Raw genomic sequence first — 19,448 nt, forward strand, 5'->3', positions numbered from 1 at the left:
GAGAACCCCCTTTGACCATAATTTTCCTTTACTACCCAAATCCTATAAAAGCGGCCCCACCCTCATCTCCCTTCACTGGCTCTTTTTAGGACATTACCTGCACCCAGGTGAATAAGCAGCCATGGATGGCTCACACACAAAGAAACCTGTTAGGTGGTCTCTTCACCACCCGGACGCCAAGACATATAGAGACTCTAGATTCAGTTTTTTCCACAAAAACTGTTTTGTTTCAGTAGAGTTCTGTTAAGCCTTCATTTTAGGCTTTATGAAGGTAGGTCTATTTTATACTTTTGCTCTGTCCTAGACCCTAGATTTCCAGTTCTGTGATGTGGTCTAATCCTAAGGCCTACAACCTGGGCTTTTTTTTTTTTTTTTTTTTTTTTTTTTTTTTTTTTGAGACTGAGTCTGGCTCTGTGTAGCCGAGGCGGTGGGGTGGGACCTGGCTGCGCAAGCTCCGCCTCGGGTTCGCCATTCTCCTGCCTCAAGCCGAGTGGCTGGACTGCAAGAGCCGCCACTTGTGACTAGTTTTTGTATTTTTAGTAGAGAGGCGGGTTTCACCGCCCACATTTGTAGGATGGTCTCGATCCTGACCTGCGTGATCAGCCGTCTCGGCCTCCCAAAGTGCTGGGATTACAGGCTTGAGCCACCGCGCCCGGCCCAACCTGGGTTTTCAATGGAAAGTCTGAAATAGTTACCAAATTCCTCTAATTTGATGAAACATGAACTCTAAACTTCTTCTCCCCAGCACATCTTCTGAAATCTCTGCTCAGCTTTTCCAGCCTTCCAAGTGTTGCTTTCCGTTTGGAATTCTACCCTGTTTATGTACAACACAGGAACCCGCCAAGAACCTGGCCAGGGCCCCATACAAGAGCAGAAGTTAGGGGGCTTCTGTGGTTTCCTCCTTTCTGGGATGTGCCCCCACACCAGTGTGCAGCTGCCAAGAATGTCCTGAAGTGACTTGGCTCCTGGGCCTAGTAAGACTGCCACCTTCTGTTTCATTCCCTGTGAGCCACATGAGGAACAGTGCCTCAGATGTGGCTCTGACCCAATGTGCTTCCCTTCTTCTGATGGCTGGTCCCCTCCCTCTTGCCTGTATCTCGGCAGGCTCCAGTGCATTTCAATAGTGCGTGTAACGATCAGGCGTAGGCTGGTCTGATACAAGCTGCTGTGCCCTTCTGGAAGTCAGACTGTAATCAGATGTTTAAATGTTAAATAAACTCCAACTTCCTTTTCTTTATCTGGATGATAGATACGCTAGTGCTTTCACTTTGTGAAAATCAATCAAGGTGTATGTTTATGTCCTTTTCAACATGTGCTACAGACCTCAATACAAAGTTTACTACAAGAAGAAACCCATTTCGTGCCAGCACCCAGTTTAAACCCCTCAGGGGCCTTCTTGTGCCCCCAGGATCAAACCCATTCCCCCTCTCCTGGCCATGAGCAGGCTTCCATGCAACTCCCTGGATGACACTAGCTCAAGCTCCTCCTCTCTGCCCACCCCTCGCCCACAGGGATCGCCCTACTTAGTCCTCAGGCTGCAACCTGAGCACCACCTCCTTGTAGCAGGTTTTCCTGAGCAGCAAGTCCCTGCTCCTACACCTTAGGGCCCTCTCTTGTGCCCTCACAGGCCAGGCGCCCCTCCCCGCCCTCCCCATCATCACACAGAGCCTACATCCTCCATGCATATCCACCCTGGAGTAGGAGCTCAGAGAACTGGCAAAATGCAAAGTCCATGCCACCCGCCTAAGGAACTCCACGGGCCCAGGGGTCTCATGACACCTTCTTGCCTTGAGGTTCCCGCTCCCAACCCACCCGTTATGCCAGCCTGCCGAGTTCTGCCTGCAGCAGCTCCCAGAGGCTGAGGACCTGGAGGAGACCTGGGTGCTATCCTCAGATTCCAAAGAACTGGCTGCCACCCGAAGCCAGCCCCAGCAGCAGACAAGACTCAGGTAAAGCGCTCATTCCTCCATTGGGTTTGCAGCTTCCGCTAGATGAACGGGTCGGACTCTGCAGTCTACCAATCTGCTCTCCCTAAACACAAACGGCGGATGACTGCGCAGGTGTAGAGAAGAGGAAAAAGTTTGTGTACAGGTAGATCTTATTTTCATTACAGTACCACGAAGTTCCTTCTCAGTTCCCTTCCAGTGCAGAGATTCTGCAGACATTTAAAAGCCCAATGCTGTTCCCAAGCAAGGGCAGCACCTGACAACAATGTTGCATTTAATGGAGCAGGATTACAGTAAATTTGGATATTCATAAGAAATCGTGAACTCCTTAAAAATTCCTGTGAGAACACCTTTCTTTTGTTATTACCATGAATAACTGGTTGGCTGGAAAACATGGTACTTGAGATCATCTTTTGTTGTCAACCTTAGGTGAATGTGTTTTGCTTTTTGTTGTTGTTGTTAAGAATTGTTATGCCCATTTCTCTGGAAATCTCAAAGGTGACAAGTAAGGCAAGGCGCACAGTACACTCCTGTCCCACTGCAACCTTCCCCGGCCGGCCCCTGCACTGCTGAGTATCTGTGAAAGACTCAGGAGAGGACCATTTGAAAATCCTCAAACCCCTGGCCTCGGGTGATCTGCCCGCCTAGGCTTCCCAAGGTGCTAGGATTACAGGCGTGAGCCACCATGCCCGGCGCTTGCGAACACTGACCATGGAGTTTAACCTTCATGGGCTCCTTCTAGGAAGCAGGTGGCTGCTTGCCGCACGCAGACTTGTGGTTTGTTTTTATAAATTGTCACTGATCAATGAGAGCCTGAGGGAAGGGACCCTCTACTCAATTCATAGACTTCCTGCTACTACTGCCTCCCAGAAGTGTCATTTCTGTATACAGAGAAATGAAAGACCGAAGAATGAACGAAAAATCTGTATCCTCCAGGCACAGATGTATACCCTGAAATACCAACCACCACTGAACTTCATGATGTCTCATTTGTTTGAATTCAGGTAATTACCAAAATCCTGATTAAGATCTTTCCCTGCATTGGCGAGTGATGGCTCAAGCCTGTAATCCCAGCACTTTGGGAGGCCGAGGCGAGTGGATCCGCAGTCCGAGAGATCGAGACCATCTGGCTAACAAGGTGACACGTCTACTAAAAATACAAAAAACTAGCCGGGTGGTGGCCGGGCAGCCTGTAGTCCCAGCTACTCAGGGAGCTGAGGCAGAAATGGTGAACCGGGAGAGACTTGCAGTGAGCTGAGATCGGCCGGCACTCCAACCTGGGCTGACAGAGCCAGACTCAGTCTCAAAAAAAAAAAAAAAAAAGATCTTTCCCTCGCTACCTCAAGGCAGAGAAAACATGAATTTAAAAAAGTCATCTTACCAAACTACACACATGACAAGCTATATTTGATTAACTCCAATCATCCCACAAAAATGTGCCCATAAAATCAAGTACTTAAAAAACTAATTATTAAAATTACACAACAATGGGCCGAGCATTAATCCATCTCGAAATCCCAGCACTTTGGGAGCAATGTGGGTGGATCACTTGAGGTCAGGAGTTTGAGACCACCCTGGTCAACACGGCAAAACCTTGTCTCTACTAAAAATACAAAAATTAGCCAGGCGGGTGGCAGACACCTGTAATCCCAGCTACTCAGGAGGCTGAGTCAGGAGAATCGCTTGATCCCAGGAGGCAGAGGCTGCAGTGAGCTAAGATCTTGCCACTGCACTCCAGCCTGGGCAACACAGCAAGACTCCGTCTCAAAAAAAAAAAAAAAAAAGTAAAAATTAGCCGGGCGTGGTGGCGCACACCTGTAATCCCAGCTACACTTGGGAGGTGGAGGCAGGAGGATCACTTGAACCCAGGAGGCAGAGGTTGCAGTGAGCCGAGATCACACCATTGTACTCCAGCCTGGGCAACAGGAGCAAATCTCTGTCTCGGGGGGGAAAAAAACACACTCAACAACAGAATACAAGTATTTAAATAACTGCACATAATACACCCTCCATTTTTGTTACCAAGAGAAGGCTTCCATCAGGTGGCTTTACCAGCACATTTCCCCTCCCATGAAATGCAATACCACGGTACTAATATTCTATTCAGGAAAAGACTAGAATGCCCTTGTAATGCTTTTTCTTTTTTCCCTTGTAACTCTTGAGTTATTTCTTTTAATCATTCAGGCCAAATTAGGTATGGCAATTTTAGAAAAGGATTGCTTTCAAGTATCTAACTATACTTCCGGAGGGTGGGGGAGGAAGGGGGTCATTTTACACTTGTCACTATCAGGGTGGCGTCTGACTGTCCAGGTCACGGGGTCAGTGGAGTAGGTTTCCTGGCTAAAGGAAACTCTGGGAGTTCTTTCCTCTCTACCACCTGGGCCAGGATCTTCCCCCTGTCCCTAGCTCTTGGCCCTCTACTCAGGGACTTGGTCCCCACAATCAGATGAAAACTCATTCAGGCAGAGCCTTGACAAGGTTCAGAACACGAGGGCTTGGCCAGATGTAGTGGCTCACGCCTGTAATCCCAACACTTTGGGAGGCCAAGGTGGGCAGATCACCCGAGGTCAGGAGTTCGAGACCAGCCTGGCCAACCAACATGGTAAAACCCATCTCTACTAAAAACACAAAAATTAACCGGGCATGGTGGCAGGCACCTGTAATCCCAGCTACTCGGGAGGCTGAGGCGGGAGAATTGTTTGAACTTGGGAGGCAGAGGTTGCAGTGAGCCAAGATCGCACCACTGCACTCCAGCCTGGGTGACGGAATGAGATTCTTTAAAACAAACAAACAAACAAACAAACAAACAAAAAGCCCCATGAGGGCTTAAGGACAGCCAAGCAAATCAAGCTCCATTTATGGAAACCGGTTTTTTTTTTTTTTTTTTTCTGAGGCGGAGTCTCGCTCATCTCCCAGGCTGGAGTGCGGTAAAGCAATCTCGGCTCACTACAAGCTCCATCCCGGGTTCGCCATTCTCCTGCCTGCCTCCGGGCCTGCTGGAACCAGCGCCATACAGCGTAGCAATTGTATTTTTAGTAGAGGCGAGATTTCACCGTGTTGACCAGGATAGTCACCGATCTCTCTGTTTCTCGTGATCCTCCCTCGGCCTCCCAAAGTGCGGTCTGGCGTGAAACCCTTCCGGCCGGTTTTTAATTTGTTTTTTAGGCCGGAGTCTCGGCTCTATCACCAGGCTGGAGTGCAGTGGCCTTGATCTTGGCTCACTGCAGCCTCTGCTTCCCTGGGTTCAAGTGATTCTCCTGCCTCAGCCTCCCGAATAGCTAGGGCTACGGAAGAGTAGCCACCATGCCCAGCTAATTTTCACCTCTTTAATAGAGACGGGGTTTCACCATGTTAGCCAGGATGGTCTCAATCTCCTGACCTCATAATCTGCCCGCCTCAGCTTCCCAAAGTGCTGGGATTACAGGTTTAAGCCACCGTGCCTGGCCAGAATCTGTTTCTTTTTTTTTTTTTTTTTTTTTTTTTTTTTTTTTTGCTGGAGTGCAGTGGCGGATCTCAGCTCACTGCAAGCTCCGCCTCCTGGGTTCACGCATGCATTCTCCGGCCTCAGCCTCCCGAGTAGCTGGGACTACAGAGCGCCGCCACCTCGCCCGGCTATTTTTTTATATTTCTTAGTAGAGATGGGGTTTCACCGTGTTAGCCAGGATGGTCTCGATCTCCTGACCTCGTGATCCGCCCATCTCGGCCTCCCAAAGTGCTGGGATTACAGGCTTGAGCCACCGCGCCCGGCGTCGGAATCTGTTTCTTAACATACATCATGCATGTAATCTGTGCTCTCCCAAGAGGCATTCACCCAAGTAGACAGGCAAGCATCTATGTGTTCAATTTGAAATGCAACAATGACAGATGTACAACTTTATCACTCTTACAGAAACTAACATGCCATCCATTACTCTCCATGTGGGAAACATTCGGTAAACTTCTAAAACCAAACACAGGACTCTGGCGTATCCCCACACCCCCAGCAGCAGCTGTGACAGGCTTTGATCTCAACCAAATGCCACTGCTCACAGAACACAAAAACAGGCTCATGGTGCTGCATGTCACTCTGACGTATCACAGTATTTCATATTACTCTGTCACTTACTCAGAAACAAAAGTCTCCACTATGGCATGATTGAGAGAAAATAATTCATTATATATAAATAATAGCTAAGAACAACATACTGTGAACAGTTTCCAGACTTTGAACATTCAACACAATCAGTTCTTACTTCTTGGGGAAGAAATCTCTTACCTATCTTTTCCGTTACAGTATGCCTTCTTGGAGACAATATTTTAGTGGTAACATCATTTTCTGGGGCATTCAGTTAATTCTGAAAGATGACCATGCCACATGAACCAAAAAAGGAACTGGCAGGAGGAGGAGGGTCCTGGACCATTCTGGAAGTAAGCTGGGTCTTGCATTATTCAGAGTCAACTATTCAGCTGACTTTTGTCAGGGTGGTGACAGAGAAGAGGCAATGAGTGACACCAGGACACACACAGCACACAGAGAGCATGGTCTACTCTTTGTCTTCCTTGCATAGAACAAACATAAGCGGCTTGGTAGAAAGACACGGGGAAAGGTGCCATGGGGGCCAGCATCTGGAAAACATACACCTCAGCGATTTGAGTATTTCCCGTTCAACCTCCTGGACGATAAACCGGGAAAAGGCACCCTTCTGCCCACAGATGTGGACAGCAGCAGCCACCTCTCTGAATGCTTCATTCAATGTGAAGATGCAGCTTGAACAAAAGTTTTTTTTTGTTTGTTTTCTGAGACGGAGTTTTGTTCTGTCACCCAGACTGGAATGCAGTGGTGCGATCTCAGCTCACTGCGACCTCTGCCTCCTGGGTTCAAGCGATTCTCCTGTCTCTGCCTCCTGAGTAGCTGGGAATACAGGCGTGAGCCACCACACCCGGCTAATTTTTGTATTTTTAGTAGAGAGGGTGTTTCACCATATTGGCCAAGCTGGTCTTGAACTCCTGACCTCATGATCCACCAGCCTCGGCCTCCCAAAGTGCTGGGATTACAGGCGTGAGCCACCGCGCCTGGCCAAACAAAAGTTTTTTAATCTCACTGATTCCCTCTCTCAGCTGCTCTGACCAGAGGGGCAGGGCGGGAAAAGTCATGCCACAGACTCTGCCCACAGCAGCCATTCTGAGGTGCCTTTTCAGTCTCTTATCCTTTTTTGAGCTCTCCTCTCCTTAATTTTTGTTTTGTTTTGTTTTCATTGTACCCATTAATCCCCTCAATTTTTTCTTGAATTATAAAAGCAAAGTCAAAAGGTCCTTCGGGATGACTGGGAGGCTTCCTAGGCTAACTTTTGTATTTGAAAATGGAAAAAATAAATTACTTGATATTTGTGATAAAACTTAAGATTTCTTAAAAAGTCTGCACATCAATATATTACCTGGCTTAGAAGGGTGAGGGCACAGCTATCCATCTGCACCCTCTCCTATTTTTTAAAAACAGGCAAAATATGTAAGAAAAGGCTGGTGCACATTGGAAGACAGAGCGTGCCTGTCTATGCCAGTGCTGCTGTGCCTTGCAGCCTGGCAGATGGAGTCAGATGCTGGGGCCTCACGCCCACTCAGGCCAACAACATACCCAAGACTCGACAGCCCGTTCACCAGCACAGGCTGCCCCGAGGGGCAACACTGGCTGTGGAAGTGAAGACACACAAAGCAGGGACTAAAGGCAAATGGGGCTTCATGACGCAGAGACATGAAGACAGAACTGCTGTGGGCGCCAAAGGCAACCTGCAGTGCTCAAATAAAAGGAAAACAGGACAGAAAGCCACACGTTCCACAAGCAGAATCAGTCCTGGTCTTAGATCTGAGGGCATTTGTAGAGGAAAGTCCAAGGCAATGTCCCCTGGGTCTGAGAGAAAATCCCGCGCAGGAGAGGGCAGACAATGCGATGCTCGTCTCGAGGGAGCCTGACCCTGATCCTGACAGGCTGGATACGAGGGAGGTTGAGTATGGCTGTATCCAGTAAGGAAACTGGTAACAGACTTCTCCAGAAAGTGGAAAGAAAAAGCAAAGACTTTCACAGATATAAAATTTGTTTTCAAAACAATTTCCTAGAAAGTTCACTGTGGTTGGGTGGGGAATAAGTGTAACATTTTCATTTCAAATGAGCCATGGTGCTACTAATGGATTATAAAAGAGGATGGCCAGTTCTGGTCTTCCTTCCCTTCCCATAACCCCTGGAACGTTCCTACTCCTGATATTTTCCCTACCCTCACTGCAACCCACCACCATCCCGGCCCAAAATTAATTTGCCGCTGCACCGAACCAGCCTTGACACACAATTGTCAGTTGGATTTCAGTTAAACAATGCACCTAATGCGTGGGAAGAGAAAGTGGGGAGGGCACAAGGAGCATGTTGGCATCAACCTGGAGATGTGTGGACCTTGGACAGAGCTTCTGCTGGCCAGACCCTGGGGAGGATGGGCATCTGCAGTGCAGCGCAGGCTGCAGGTAAACTGAGGTAAGGAAGAACATGGCGGCTTTAGCTGGCCCTGCTTTCTGAGACACCGCAGCATGTGTGTGCTCTTGGGTGTGGGCACCAAAAAATCCATTTTCTTCCAGTTGCTGCTGCCGTTCCACCCTCTGGCTAGAAGAATGCTCTTTACAGAGTCCAGAAGATCAGCCACTTGGTCTTCCTCTGAGGTACAATTCCAATAGGGCTTTAATCCCAAAGATCCAGCGGCCACCAGAGTGCAGAAGTCAGAATCAAATGCTCAGAATCAAAAGGTGTGGCACTCTTGCCCAGCCAGTTTATCAGCAGTTGTATAGACAGATCAGAAAAAACTAATATTTAGTATAAAAACTGTTTTTCAAATGGGGTAATTTCCTGTCCTTCTCCAGAGATCATAATTCTTCATGTTTCTGAGGACCTAAGGAAAAGGAGAACCACAGAAAAGAAAACAGATGATCTTCAAATTACAAACACCACTGAGTGGGCATTTTTCATCGCCGCAACCTACTCTTTGTACCTCCACCTCCATCTTATCTCACTTACTACATCTTTGGGATTTGTGTTTTTGTACTGTATTTTGAAAGCAAAAACTAAATTAAGGATTTTTAAAAAATGGAAACTATCTGTAAACCCCACTCCAACTGAATTTTTTTTTTTTTTTTGAGACGGAGTCGCCCAGACTGGAGTGCAGTGGCCGGATCTCAGCTCACTGCAAGCTCCGCCTCCCGGGTTCACGCCATTTCTCCTGCCTCAGCCTCCCGAGTACCTGGGACTACAGGTGCCGCCACCTCGCCCGGCTAGTTTTTTTTTTTTTTTTGTATTTTTTTAGTAGAGACGGGGTTTCACCGTGTTAGCCAGGATGATCTCGATCTCCTGACCTCGTGATCCGCCTGTCTCGGCCTCCCAAAGTGCTGGGATTACAAGCGTGAGCCACCGCGCCCGGCCAACTGACTTGTTTTTACAAATACAGTATTTACTTTCAGTAAACATGCATGCATTTTTTTAGTCGGGATTTTTCTTTTATCATTTAATAGCATCTAAACATTTTCTGTGTATCAGTGTAGCTCATTCTTGGATGTTTAAACTGTTTTTAATGCTTTTGGCTTACAAGTAATAGTAAAATAAATTTTTTTCATGTATATAACTTGATTATTTCTTTAAGATATATTCTCAAGAGAGTAATTACTGAGGGTATAACGCCTTGAAGGCTTCTAATGGTAGGTGTACTGCTTTTCAACAAGGGCGATTCGAATGCACAAAGCTTCATCAAGGTAGATCCACAACAGTTTCGTCACCATCTCCCAAACAAATGGCATTATCACTATGTCTGTTTTCTTCCACGTCGCAGATACTAGTGACAGAGCGCTTTAATTTGATTAGTTTCCTCAAATTCATTTATGATTTGTGTTTCCTCTTACTTGAACAGTGTGTCCACATTCTTTGCCCATTTATCTATGGAAATTCTTAGGGTTTTACTGATGAATCTGAATTAATTATTGTTATGGTTACTATATAACCTTCCAGCTGTGATATTTAGTATCATAGTACAGTGTGAGGGATATACAGGCAAATCACTCAAGATCCATGTTCTGGATATTTTTATTTTGAGACAGGGTCTTGCTCGGTCACAGGTTCTCTCTCTGTTACCTAGGCTGGAGTGCAGTCGCTCACTGCAACCCTGACCTCCCAGGCTCAAGCAATCCTCCCACCTCAGCCTCCTGAGAGACTAGGATTATAGGCATGAGCCACTGTGCCCAGCACTTTTTTAGAATTCGTCTAAAGCAGAATAAATCTAAAAAATCCAGAGCCCATCTACATATCAAAACATCACTATGGACTCCACAAATATGTACAATTATTATGTGACAGTTTAAAAGTAAATACGTTTAAATTTTTTCTTAAATCTAGAGCCCAGCTTATTAATATTTTAAGTCACTTTTGTATTCTAATGATTTTTTCAAGTAGCTATTATTCAAGACACACACAACAGGGAAAACATTAAAAGACTTAACGCTAAATTAAATACAAGCATTCCATCTCCATCCCAACATGCTTGTTTTAAAGAATACTTTTTTCGGCCAGGCGCAGTAGCTCACGTCTGTAATCCCAGCACTTTGGGAGGCTGAGGCGGGTGGATCACTTGAGTCAGGAGTTCAAGACCAGCCTGGGCAACATGGTGAAACCCTGTCTCTACTAAAAATACAAAAAATAAAAAATAAATAAAAAGTTAGCTGGGCATGGTGGTGCATGCCTATAATTCCAGCTACTTGGGAGGCTGAGGCATGAGAAGTGCGTGAACCTGGGAGGTGGAGGTTGCAGTGAGCCAAGATCATGCCACTGCACTCCAGCCTGGGCAACAGAGTGAGACTCTGTCTTAAAAAAAAAAGAATAGTTTTTTCAAATACATATTTGTCTTGATCTAAATTTATTCATTCACTAGTACACTGACAGATTTAATGAAAAAAACAAGGAATCTGACAAGAACTCCACAAAAGGTTTGGTTTATGTATCACAAAACTCATGAACTTAAATAACTATAATCATAATTAAAATCCCTTTCTCCTCCTCACCAGAAAAATGAAAAAAAAAAAAAAGCAATTGCATTACTAAATACCGTTTAGAAGACCAACATAAAAGGAAAATGAAAAATATACAGCGGTCGATGTCAGAATGGAAGAATCAATAGGAGATTTTTCTCTTCCTTTTATCCATTATTCTATTGTCTTTACAACGAACAAATCATAAATGGAAAGAAGTACTGTCCCAAAGCCAGCGGTTTGTGTTTACCTTCTCGGCTGGGTTCTTCTGTCTTCTCTTTGTACAGCGTTCCCGTTTCCTTCTCCTTCTGAAAGCGGAGCTGGAGCTGTTTGATCTCTTGGTCGTAGTCCTGCCACTCTGGGACAATTCGCACGGCTGCTTCCAGTTTGGGCTCTTTGGTCATCGGATTATTACACTGTGAAAACCAAAAGAACACACTTCAGCTGAGTTGAAGAAAGGCCACATCATAGAGAATTCAAAGGTTCTTGGGTTACAAGTCCTAACTAGACAAAAACACAATTGTAAGGAACCAAATGATACACTACCGGAAGCAATATGGTAGTGCGCTATGTAAAGCTGTATTTACATCTGCAAAGAATGCGTGAGTGGCTACTGGAAGGCAGAAAAAGTAAAAGTCCATTTGGAAAAATTACAAGGCGCAGAGATCAACTGGAAGCCAAGGAGTGGCTCAGCAGATTGTAAATCGTGGGAACAGTCCCATTAAGTGCTCAGGGGTTTGGTTTCCTAACGTACGTGGGGAAATAAAACCACTGAAGTATTCTATAAGGTAAGAATATTCTGTAAGAATAGCCCTGAAAAACCAAATACTTATACTTACTATACAACAAACTATACTTATTCTATAAGGTAAGAATATTTATAAGAATATTCTCTAAGATAATTATAGCCCTGACAAAAACTATACAATTACAGAGAAAGTCTAAATAAGAATCTAGGAAATTCTGAAATTTAAGAATCTAAATAAAAATCATTAATCATGATTCGTTTATACACCCACTGGATGAACATGCAGAAGCACTGCACACACTTACCAAATCAATGGTTTTTGCCCTTTTCTTAGAGGCGTCATCACACCACGTTTCACACCAAAGCCATTCTTGAGGGAGGGATTTAATTGGCACCTGATGGATCATGTTATTGGGCAGATCCTGTTTGGTTAAAAATAAAAATAAAACACATGTATTTAAAGTTCTGGTGGTACTTATTTATTTATTTATTGAGAGATGGGGTCTCACTCTGTTACCCACGTTGGAGGGCAGTAGTACGATCTCAGCTCACTGCAACCTCCACCTCCCAGATTCAAGAGATTCTTGTTCCTCAGCCTCCTGAGTAGCTGGGACTACAGGGGCCCGCCACCACGCCTGGCCAATTTTTGTATTTTTACTAGAGACGGGGTTTTGCCATGCGGCCCAGGTTGCTCTCAAACTGCTGAGCTTAGGCAATCCACCCACCTTAGCCTCACAAAGTTCTGAGATTACAGGCGTGAGCCACTGCGCCCAGCTAGTTCATGGGGAGCTGAAATGCACAGAACATCAGTGATGTGTACACCTGCTCGTTACGGATCACATGCCAATCACAAATGTTTAAAATGGAAAAGGTCCTTACCAATGCCTTAGAGAAATTATTCAAAACTACAAATTTTAGAGGATCCATAAAACATCCGCCCATAATAAGCAACTGAAAAGCTCTGGCTTAAAACTTACAAATAGCCTGCACCTAACCCTCCCTTCATTAGGGCAATCCTAAGAAAAATACTCCTACTGACTTCTGAACGTCAACTAGAGTGGTGGTTCATAAATTTTACAGGTTTCTGTCAAGGAAGTTCTGAATCTACCTCGTCTTTTGAGACTTGCTCCCAAATAGGTGACATATTTTCTAGCCAATTCTACTCTATGCTTTAAACCTTTTTTCTGAGGAGACCTTCTGACTTTGCCACAATAAAATGTTCCACTGTCCTAAGACTTACGTGGAACAAGGAAATGTACAGAAATGATTGACTGCCATACTTGTAAAGAATGTTCCATGATGGTACAAAAATAAATAGATACTTCTCTACAAAACCCGGTCAACAAACTAAAATTTAAAAATACCTGCTGAAGTGGGTAGATCGCTTGAGCCCAGGAGTTCCAAGACTGGCCAGGGCAACATGGCAAAACCCCATCTCTACAAAAAGTTAGCCAGGCCTGGTGGTGCAGGCCTGTCGTCCCAGCTACTTAGGAGGCTGAGGTGGGAGGATCGCCTTTGCCTGGGAGTTCGAGGCTGCACTGAGCCATGATCGCATCACTGCACTCCAGCCTGGGTGACAGACTGAGACCTTGTCTTAAAAAAAAAGAAAGCTGGATTAAGGTATCAAATACTCATCTTGATTTATCTTAATTTCACTTAAAGTCTTACACACTGTTGACCTTGTGTGGCACTGCTATAGAAAGCTGAATCAAGAACACAGTATGAGTTCCAACTCTGTACTCTGCTTGAAAAAGAGCAGAACTCTACTTCCAGCATTGGTGGACTTAGGTAAATGAGACTGGCTCACCTCCTGAGGAAAACTAGAAGAGCTGAATGAATTACAAAAAGCACACACCTTTTGAAGGCACCAGAGAACTACAAGACAGTAATTACTGGTCCGGGGGAGAAAAACGGCCAGAAAAGATAACTCTGGAATCAGGTTTTTCCCTCAGGATCTATGCTGCTTGGTGAGGCTTTCTGAGGCTTTCGACAGCTACTCAGGCCTGAGGTAACAAAGCTTTGTATGGAAGATCTGTGGTGGTTGAGGGGAGTTCTAGCGAAACCCTTTGCTTTGGGTTGGCATACCAAAAGAACATACACTCGGATTTCGAGTGAGCCAGAAAACGCCCGAGAAGAATGCAGCTCAAATTCCAATCATCAGAATCTTTAAAACGGATTAAAACACTCCTGGATAGCCATTGCCAAGTTTCTGACAAAAAGTGTGACAAAAAGAAACAAACAGGCCAGGCGCGGTGGCTCACGTCTGTAATCCCAGCACTTTGGGAGGCCGAGACGGGTGGATCACCTGAGGTCAGGAGTTCAAGACCAGCCTGGCCAACATGGTGAAACCCTGTCTCAACTAAAAATATTAAAAAATTAGCGGGGCGTGGTGGCACACGCCTGTAATCCCAGCTACTTTGGGAGGCTGAGGTTGCAGTGAGCGGAGACTGTGCCACTGCACTCCAGCCTGGGCAACGAGAACAAAGCTCCATCTCAAAAAAAAAAAAAAAAGAGAGAGAGAAACAAAAACTGTTAGGTGATACCATTTTTGAACTCAAATTATTTCCCAAAATAATTCTGCAAAAACAATGCCTGACACACTACAGAAGATAAACAGATATGTGATAGATAGTATGAACAAAAGAATAACAGAAATAATACAACAGAATCAGATCCACAGTAGCTCCATAAATTAGAAGATACCAGGTATCACACAAATTTTAAAGTAAGTAGAGCCGGGCACTGTGGCTCATGCCTGTAATCCCAGCACTTTGGGAGGCCGAAGCGGGTGGATCACAAGGTCAGGAGATTGAGACCAGCCTGGCCAACATGGTGAAACCCCGTCTCTACTAAAAATACAAAAATTAGCCGGGCGCGGTGGCACACGCCTGTAATCCTAGTTACTCAGGAGGCTGAGGCAGGAGAATCACTTGAGCTCGGGAGGTGGAGGCTGCAGTGAGTGCCACCCAGAGCATGCCACTGCACTCCAGCCTGGGACAGAGTGAGATTCTGTCTCAAAAAAAAAAAAAAAAAGTTTATCTTTTACTATTCCATGGTGATAGAAGAGAAGAAAATGAACAAATTAAACTCGTGTTTACAGATACAGGCTTTAACAGTAAATCTATAAAGAAAAGCAAATGATTACCATAAAAGTCGTGATGCTAGACACTTTTGTTAGGGAGGAAGGGTGGCTTCTGGGATGCTGATAATGCTCTAGTTCTTGAACTAGGTTGTGGTATCTGGGTATTTGCTCCACAATAATTCCTGGATGTATGTGAATATGTGTGCATGTTTTTTGTATACTTTTCTTTATGGATGTTACATATCACAATAAAGGTTTAAAAAAATTTAAGTAGACTTAAGCAAAACAAAATGCTTAAAATATGTGAAATATGTATCCAAAACCCTTAAACTACAATCTCACCTCTGAAAAATGCTTCACATTAACAAACAGTAATTTAGCTAGCCTTGAAACACATCATGGTTTCTGACACAGAAAAAGGGGAAGTTGTGAGACTATACTGTGATTCTCTACTACGAACCCTGAGCTATTTAGTTCCTACAGCAGAAAAACAAACTGACCCGAGCTGGCGGAAAAACAAACCTACGAGGTTAGTTTGAGTACAAAATACAAAGATATGCTAATGGTTCAGAGAGGCAGCATCCTCCTTCCATCTCTCTCCCCAGCCAGCATCAGATCTATGACATTTTTCATGCTGATACGTCTTCTCTTGAGGGCAGATAAAAATCTCTCTCACACACACACGCACACACACACCATGAAAAAACAAGACACCGTCTTGAGAGGAGAGGATTGAGGACACAAATAATACTTCATTTTCTGATGCAACTCTGTATACCCGCCACTCACAGTTAACCATAAAAAATGGACACTTACTTGATCAAGATTTGAAAGGCTGTTAGGGTCCTGACTCAGACCTTGGTACTGTCCCCTGAGTCTGTCACCAGCAGCTATTTTCCTAAACTTCTTCAGATCCACAACATATAGTGCACTGAACAAAGAAGACCCACTTGTTACAACCAACCACGGAATACAACAGGAAAACTAAACCCAATGAATCATGGAATAGGCCACTAGCCAAATATTCCAGCTTTTTGTTGAAAAGGTATGCTGCAGCCCTACAGTGGAGTTAAACTGTGCTGCTTTAAGATCTCTAAGAAAGTCACTGCAAAATCTATCCTGTGCCATGCTTTTGTTACTGTTCCGTATTTGCCATCCAAAAGAAGTAATCTCAGACAAAAGATTTCTAGCAAATGCGGCAGTAATAAAAGTCATAGTAACTGGTAACTATTATTCAATGATATCCTGATGATGTCTTCAATGTTACAAGGGGGAAAAAATCCCAGAGTGTTTCAGTCCTTACAGTTCTTTTGGACCAGGACTGTAAAGAATGAAGCCGCCATCACTACACCCCAGCAGTAATGCACGAGCCGCTTTCTACAGGCTCCTCTTCCCTGCACGTCTTCAAATCACACTTCTCGCAGAGAAGAGAATGGAGTGCTCATTAGAAATGTCACAACGCACACAGTTCGACCTAAAAGGTCTACTTCGAGGAATTTATCCCACAAACATATCTGAGATATGAAAAATAATTTATTTATTCACTGCAACATGGTAGGTCATAGGAAAAAACTATAAATAACACTCATGCACTGGAATAATATGCAGCTATGAAAAGGAATCAGGTCTCTTTCTATTCACTGAGAAGATGTATATGACATTAAGTTAAAAAAAAAAAAGCCAAGTTACAAAATGTATAAATAGGTAGCATATTTTGTGTGAAAAAAGAATACACATTCACAGCTATTTCTGTAAGAATTAAGAAAATCTGGAAAGACAGACAGTCAAAAGTTGGGAGGTTATCTGTTGTGAGAACAGGAACTGAGTAGGAAAGAGAGAGACAGGATTAGGACTTTTTTTTACACTGTGTATTTTATTTTATTTTTATTTTTTTGAGATGGAGTCTCTCTCCATCACCCAGGCTGGAGTACAGTGGCGTGATCTCAGCTCACTGCAACCTCAGCCTCCCAGGTACAAGCAGTTCTCCTGCCTTAGCCTCCCGAGTAGCTGGAATTACAGGCGCCCATCACCACGCCCAGCTAATTTTTGTATTTTTAATAGAGACAGGGTTTTGCCCTGTTGGCCAGGCTGGTCTTGAACTCCTGACCTCAGGTGATCTGCCTGCCTAGGCATCGCAAACTGCTGGGATTACAGGCATGAGCCACTGCGCCCAGCCACTGTGTATTTTTTATAATTTTTATTTTTCAACCATACCAATGTATTACCTATTCACAATTTTAACCACACAAAATCAATTTTAGGAAAACCCCATCACGGTGTTAGGAGTGCTTCTTTTCAGTACCTGATATGATACTTTCGCCCAGCTAAATGACTGGCCCAGTACCCTGACTTCCAGAACCTGTAGCCGTCCATTTCTCTTCGGCTGTCACAGAAGGGAGTGTAACCGTAAGGAGCACCATCCAAACTGAAATCTCTCAACTCTTTCAGATCTGTTCGGACAATCTGGAGGATATCGAGAGTCATTCGTTAAGCAACCATGCAGACAGCTCTAATGCTGTTTCCTTAAGATACAGAGTGGCTCGCTTAAGGCAGCATGGAAGGCTGCTCAGTGGTGAGTGGCACAGGCACTACCGGCAGATGGACTTTGCTTCCTCCACTTGTTAGTAGGTTGACTCACTAACATATAAGACGCTTAGCAAGGTGTGTGGGGGTAGGAATAAAACAAATTTCAATTGCTTAGGCTTTCTGTGCCTCAGTTTCTTCATCTATAAAATGGAGATAATGACAGTACCTATGTCATGGGGTTGTTGGGAGGATTATGTACGTTAACACATGGATGGACAGATGTAGAATAATGCCTTGCCCATCTTAAGTACTCAACAAGGATTAAATGTGGCTATGTTAGAATCAGGAAGGCACACTTCAGGCTGAGCCAGTGGAAGAGAATTCCAAAGAGGTGAGTGAAGTCTCCGTCCCGGTGACTTTCACACACATTACATCCTTCCACTCAGGTGGCTGACTCAGGTTTCCGCCCGCTTGGGCTGAAGTGGAAGGCTGTGGGCAGAAATACATTTATGCTGTTGGAGTTTGTACGCTCTAAAATCACATGTTCCCTTTCATTAAGTCAAACCCTGACAGCTGGAAGAATATCCGGAGGTTCCCTATTGCCAAAGCCATGCATCCACTTAAGTTTCGTCTATTACCCATGACAATAACTCCTACCTTTTGGGCAGATAATTAGAGATGATGGCAAGCACTGCTAAACGTTAATTTTCTAATTTTTACTTTTCAAGTTAAATGAATTAAGTCAGATACAAAATTGCACACATCATGTTATCACAATGATGTTAAAAAGACAGAGAAAAAGATGTAAAGGAGATAAGCTAAATGTTTAAAAAGTGATCACATCTGTGTGATACATATTTCCATATTTTCTAAATGTAAAATAAGCATGTCCTTTTCCATAACTGGAAAAAAATAGCATTTAAAAAGAAGCAATTTGTTGCTTTTAATACAAACTGTCAAAACTTGGCCTTTAAGGGCCTACCTGATCAGCATCCACAAACAGGAACTTGTCAACAACTAGTGGGAAAAGCACATCCAGGAAGAGGATCTTGTAACCCCAGATGATACGCTGTTTTTCAGTCTGTTGATGAAGCCACCGGGGCCATTTGTACTGAACAAGCTCATACTGAAAATTGTATTCGTTTGCCATGTAAGGTATAAACTCCTGTTTTGAGACATGGGAACAACAAATAATCATTTCTTCTGATTAAGAAAACTGCTTTCATAATGTAAGCCAACCACCATGATACGGGACAAATAAAACACATTTACCAAAACAGTGGTCTTACAAAGACTGGCCCTGACCCACTCATGACTATAGACAAGAACAGATATAAACCTGTGTGAAATCCCCATTTCTTTATGACTTCTGGTCACCACATGAAATCAGAGAATGTTCAAGAGAAGGATTTTAGATGTGCATCCCTTTGTGTGTGTTTTTACCGCACATGAACTTTAAGTCCATTTGTCTGAACTTGACTTCAGTAAGGCATTTACCGAGCTTGATGACAAGCCTTCCTCAAGGCCAGATCTAATCCGGGGAATAACACTGCAAAGCCAGAACTCTGGACAAATATGTTGCCCTTTACGAATAAGTCTTTCAGATTCTAAGTACAAGCACCTTTAGGGGGCCAGCAGGAAAGTGCTTATCAAGGAGAATGGTTATTGAATATATTAAAAGTCATTTAGTAAATTCTACAGGAAAAAAAAGGATGCAAATAAATCAACTTAGATGACAAATACTGGCTGATATAAATAATGCAGAACGCATTCCAAGGACGTGTTTTGTTTGGCACAGAGGAAGCATGACTTCCATACATCATCTGGGAGTGGTTCATGCTCACACCAGTCATGCTCCTGAATGTAAACCATTGCTGTGCTTTCTAACTGAAAGCAAGCACGCAGGCTTCCGAGGAAGGAAACGTTATCTCATAAGACACCGCTCCTAATAACAACAACAACACGCTCTCCTACTATATTATCCACGTTTTTAAACACAATTTAACTGTTTCCCTCAAACAGACCAATCTGGAAGAATAACCAAAATAGAAATATGCAACCAAATTAGGGTATCTTAGTAAATGGAAAATTTGCTAAAGTATACAGATAAAACAAAAGTCAT

At 44.1% G+C, this 19,448-nt stretch overlaps 1 protein-coding gene across 3 annotated transcripts in view; it reads right to left on the reverse strand.

Annotated features, from left to right (window-relative positions):
- Positions 1–6,081: 6,081 nt before the first annotated feature.
- Positions 6,082–19,448, reverse strand: part of UGGT1 (UDP-glucose glycoprotein glucosyltransferase 1) — a 106,876-nt gene continuing 93,509 nt past the window's right edge. For 2 of the 3 annotated variants that reach the window (XM_021923444.2, XM_021923443.2), the window contains exons 36-41: positions 18,309–18,491; positions 17,103–17,263; positions 15,617–15,731; positions 12,024–12,140; positions 11,221–11,386; positions 7,997–8,851 (exon numbers count right to left, since the gene is read on the reverse strand). In XM_021923444.2, coding sequence (XP_021779136.2) covers positions 8,826–8,851; positions 11,221–11,386; positions 12,024–12,140; positions 15,617–15,731; positions 17,103–17,263; positions 18,309–18,491 — 768 coding nt within the window. In that variant the 3' untranslated portion in view covers positions 7,997–8,825. Of the gene's footprint in view, positions 8,852–11,220; positions 11,387–12,023; positions 12,141–15,616; positions 15,732–17,102; positions 17,264–18,308; positions 18,492–19,448 lie in introns of all 3 variants that reach the window. The other variant, XM_021923442.2, reaches the window with a different exon arrangement.

The sequence above is a fragment of the Papio anubis genome, chromosome 10 (genome assembly GCF_008728515.1).
Source record: "Papio anubis isolate 15944 chromosome 10, Panubis1.0, whole genome shotgun sequence".
NCBI classification, from domain to species: domain Eukaryota; kingdom Metazoa; phylum Chordata; class Mammalia; order Primates; family Cercopithecidae; genus Papio; species Papio anubis.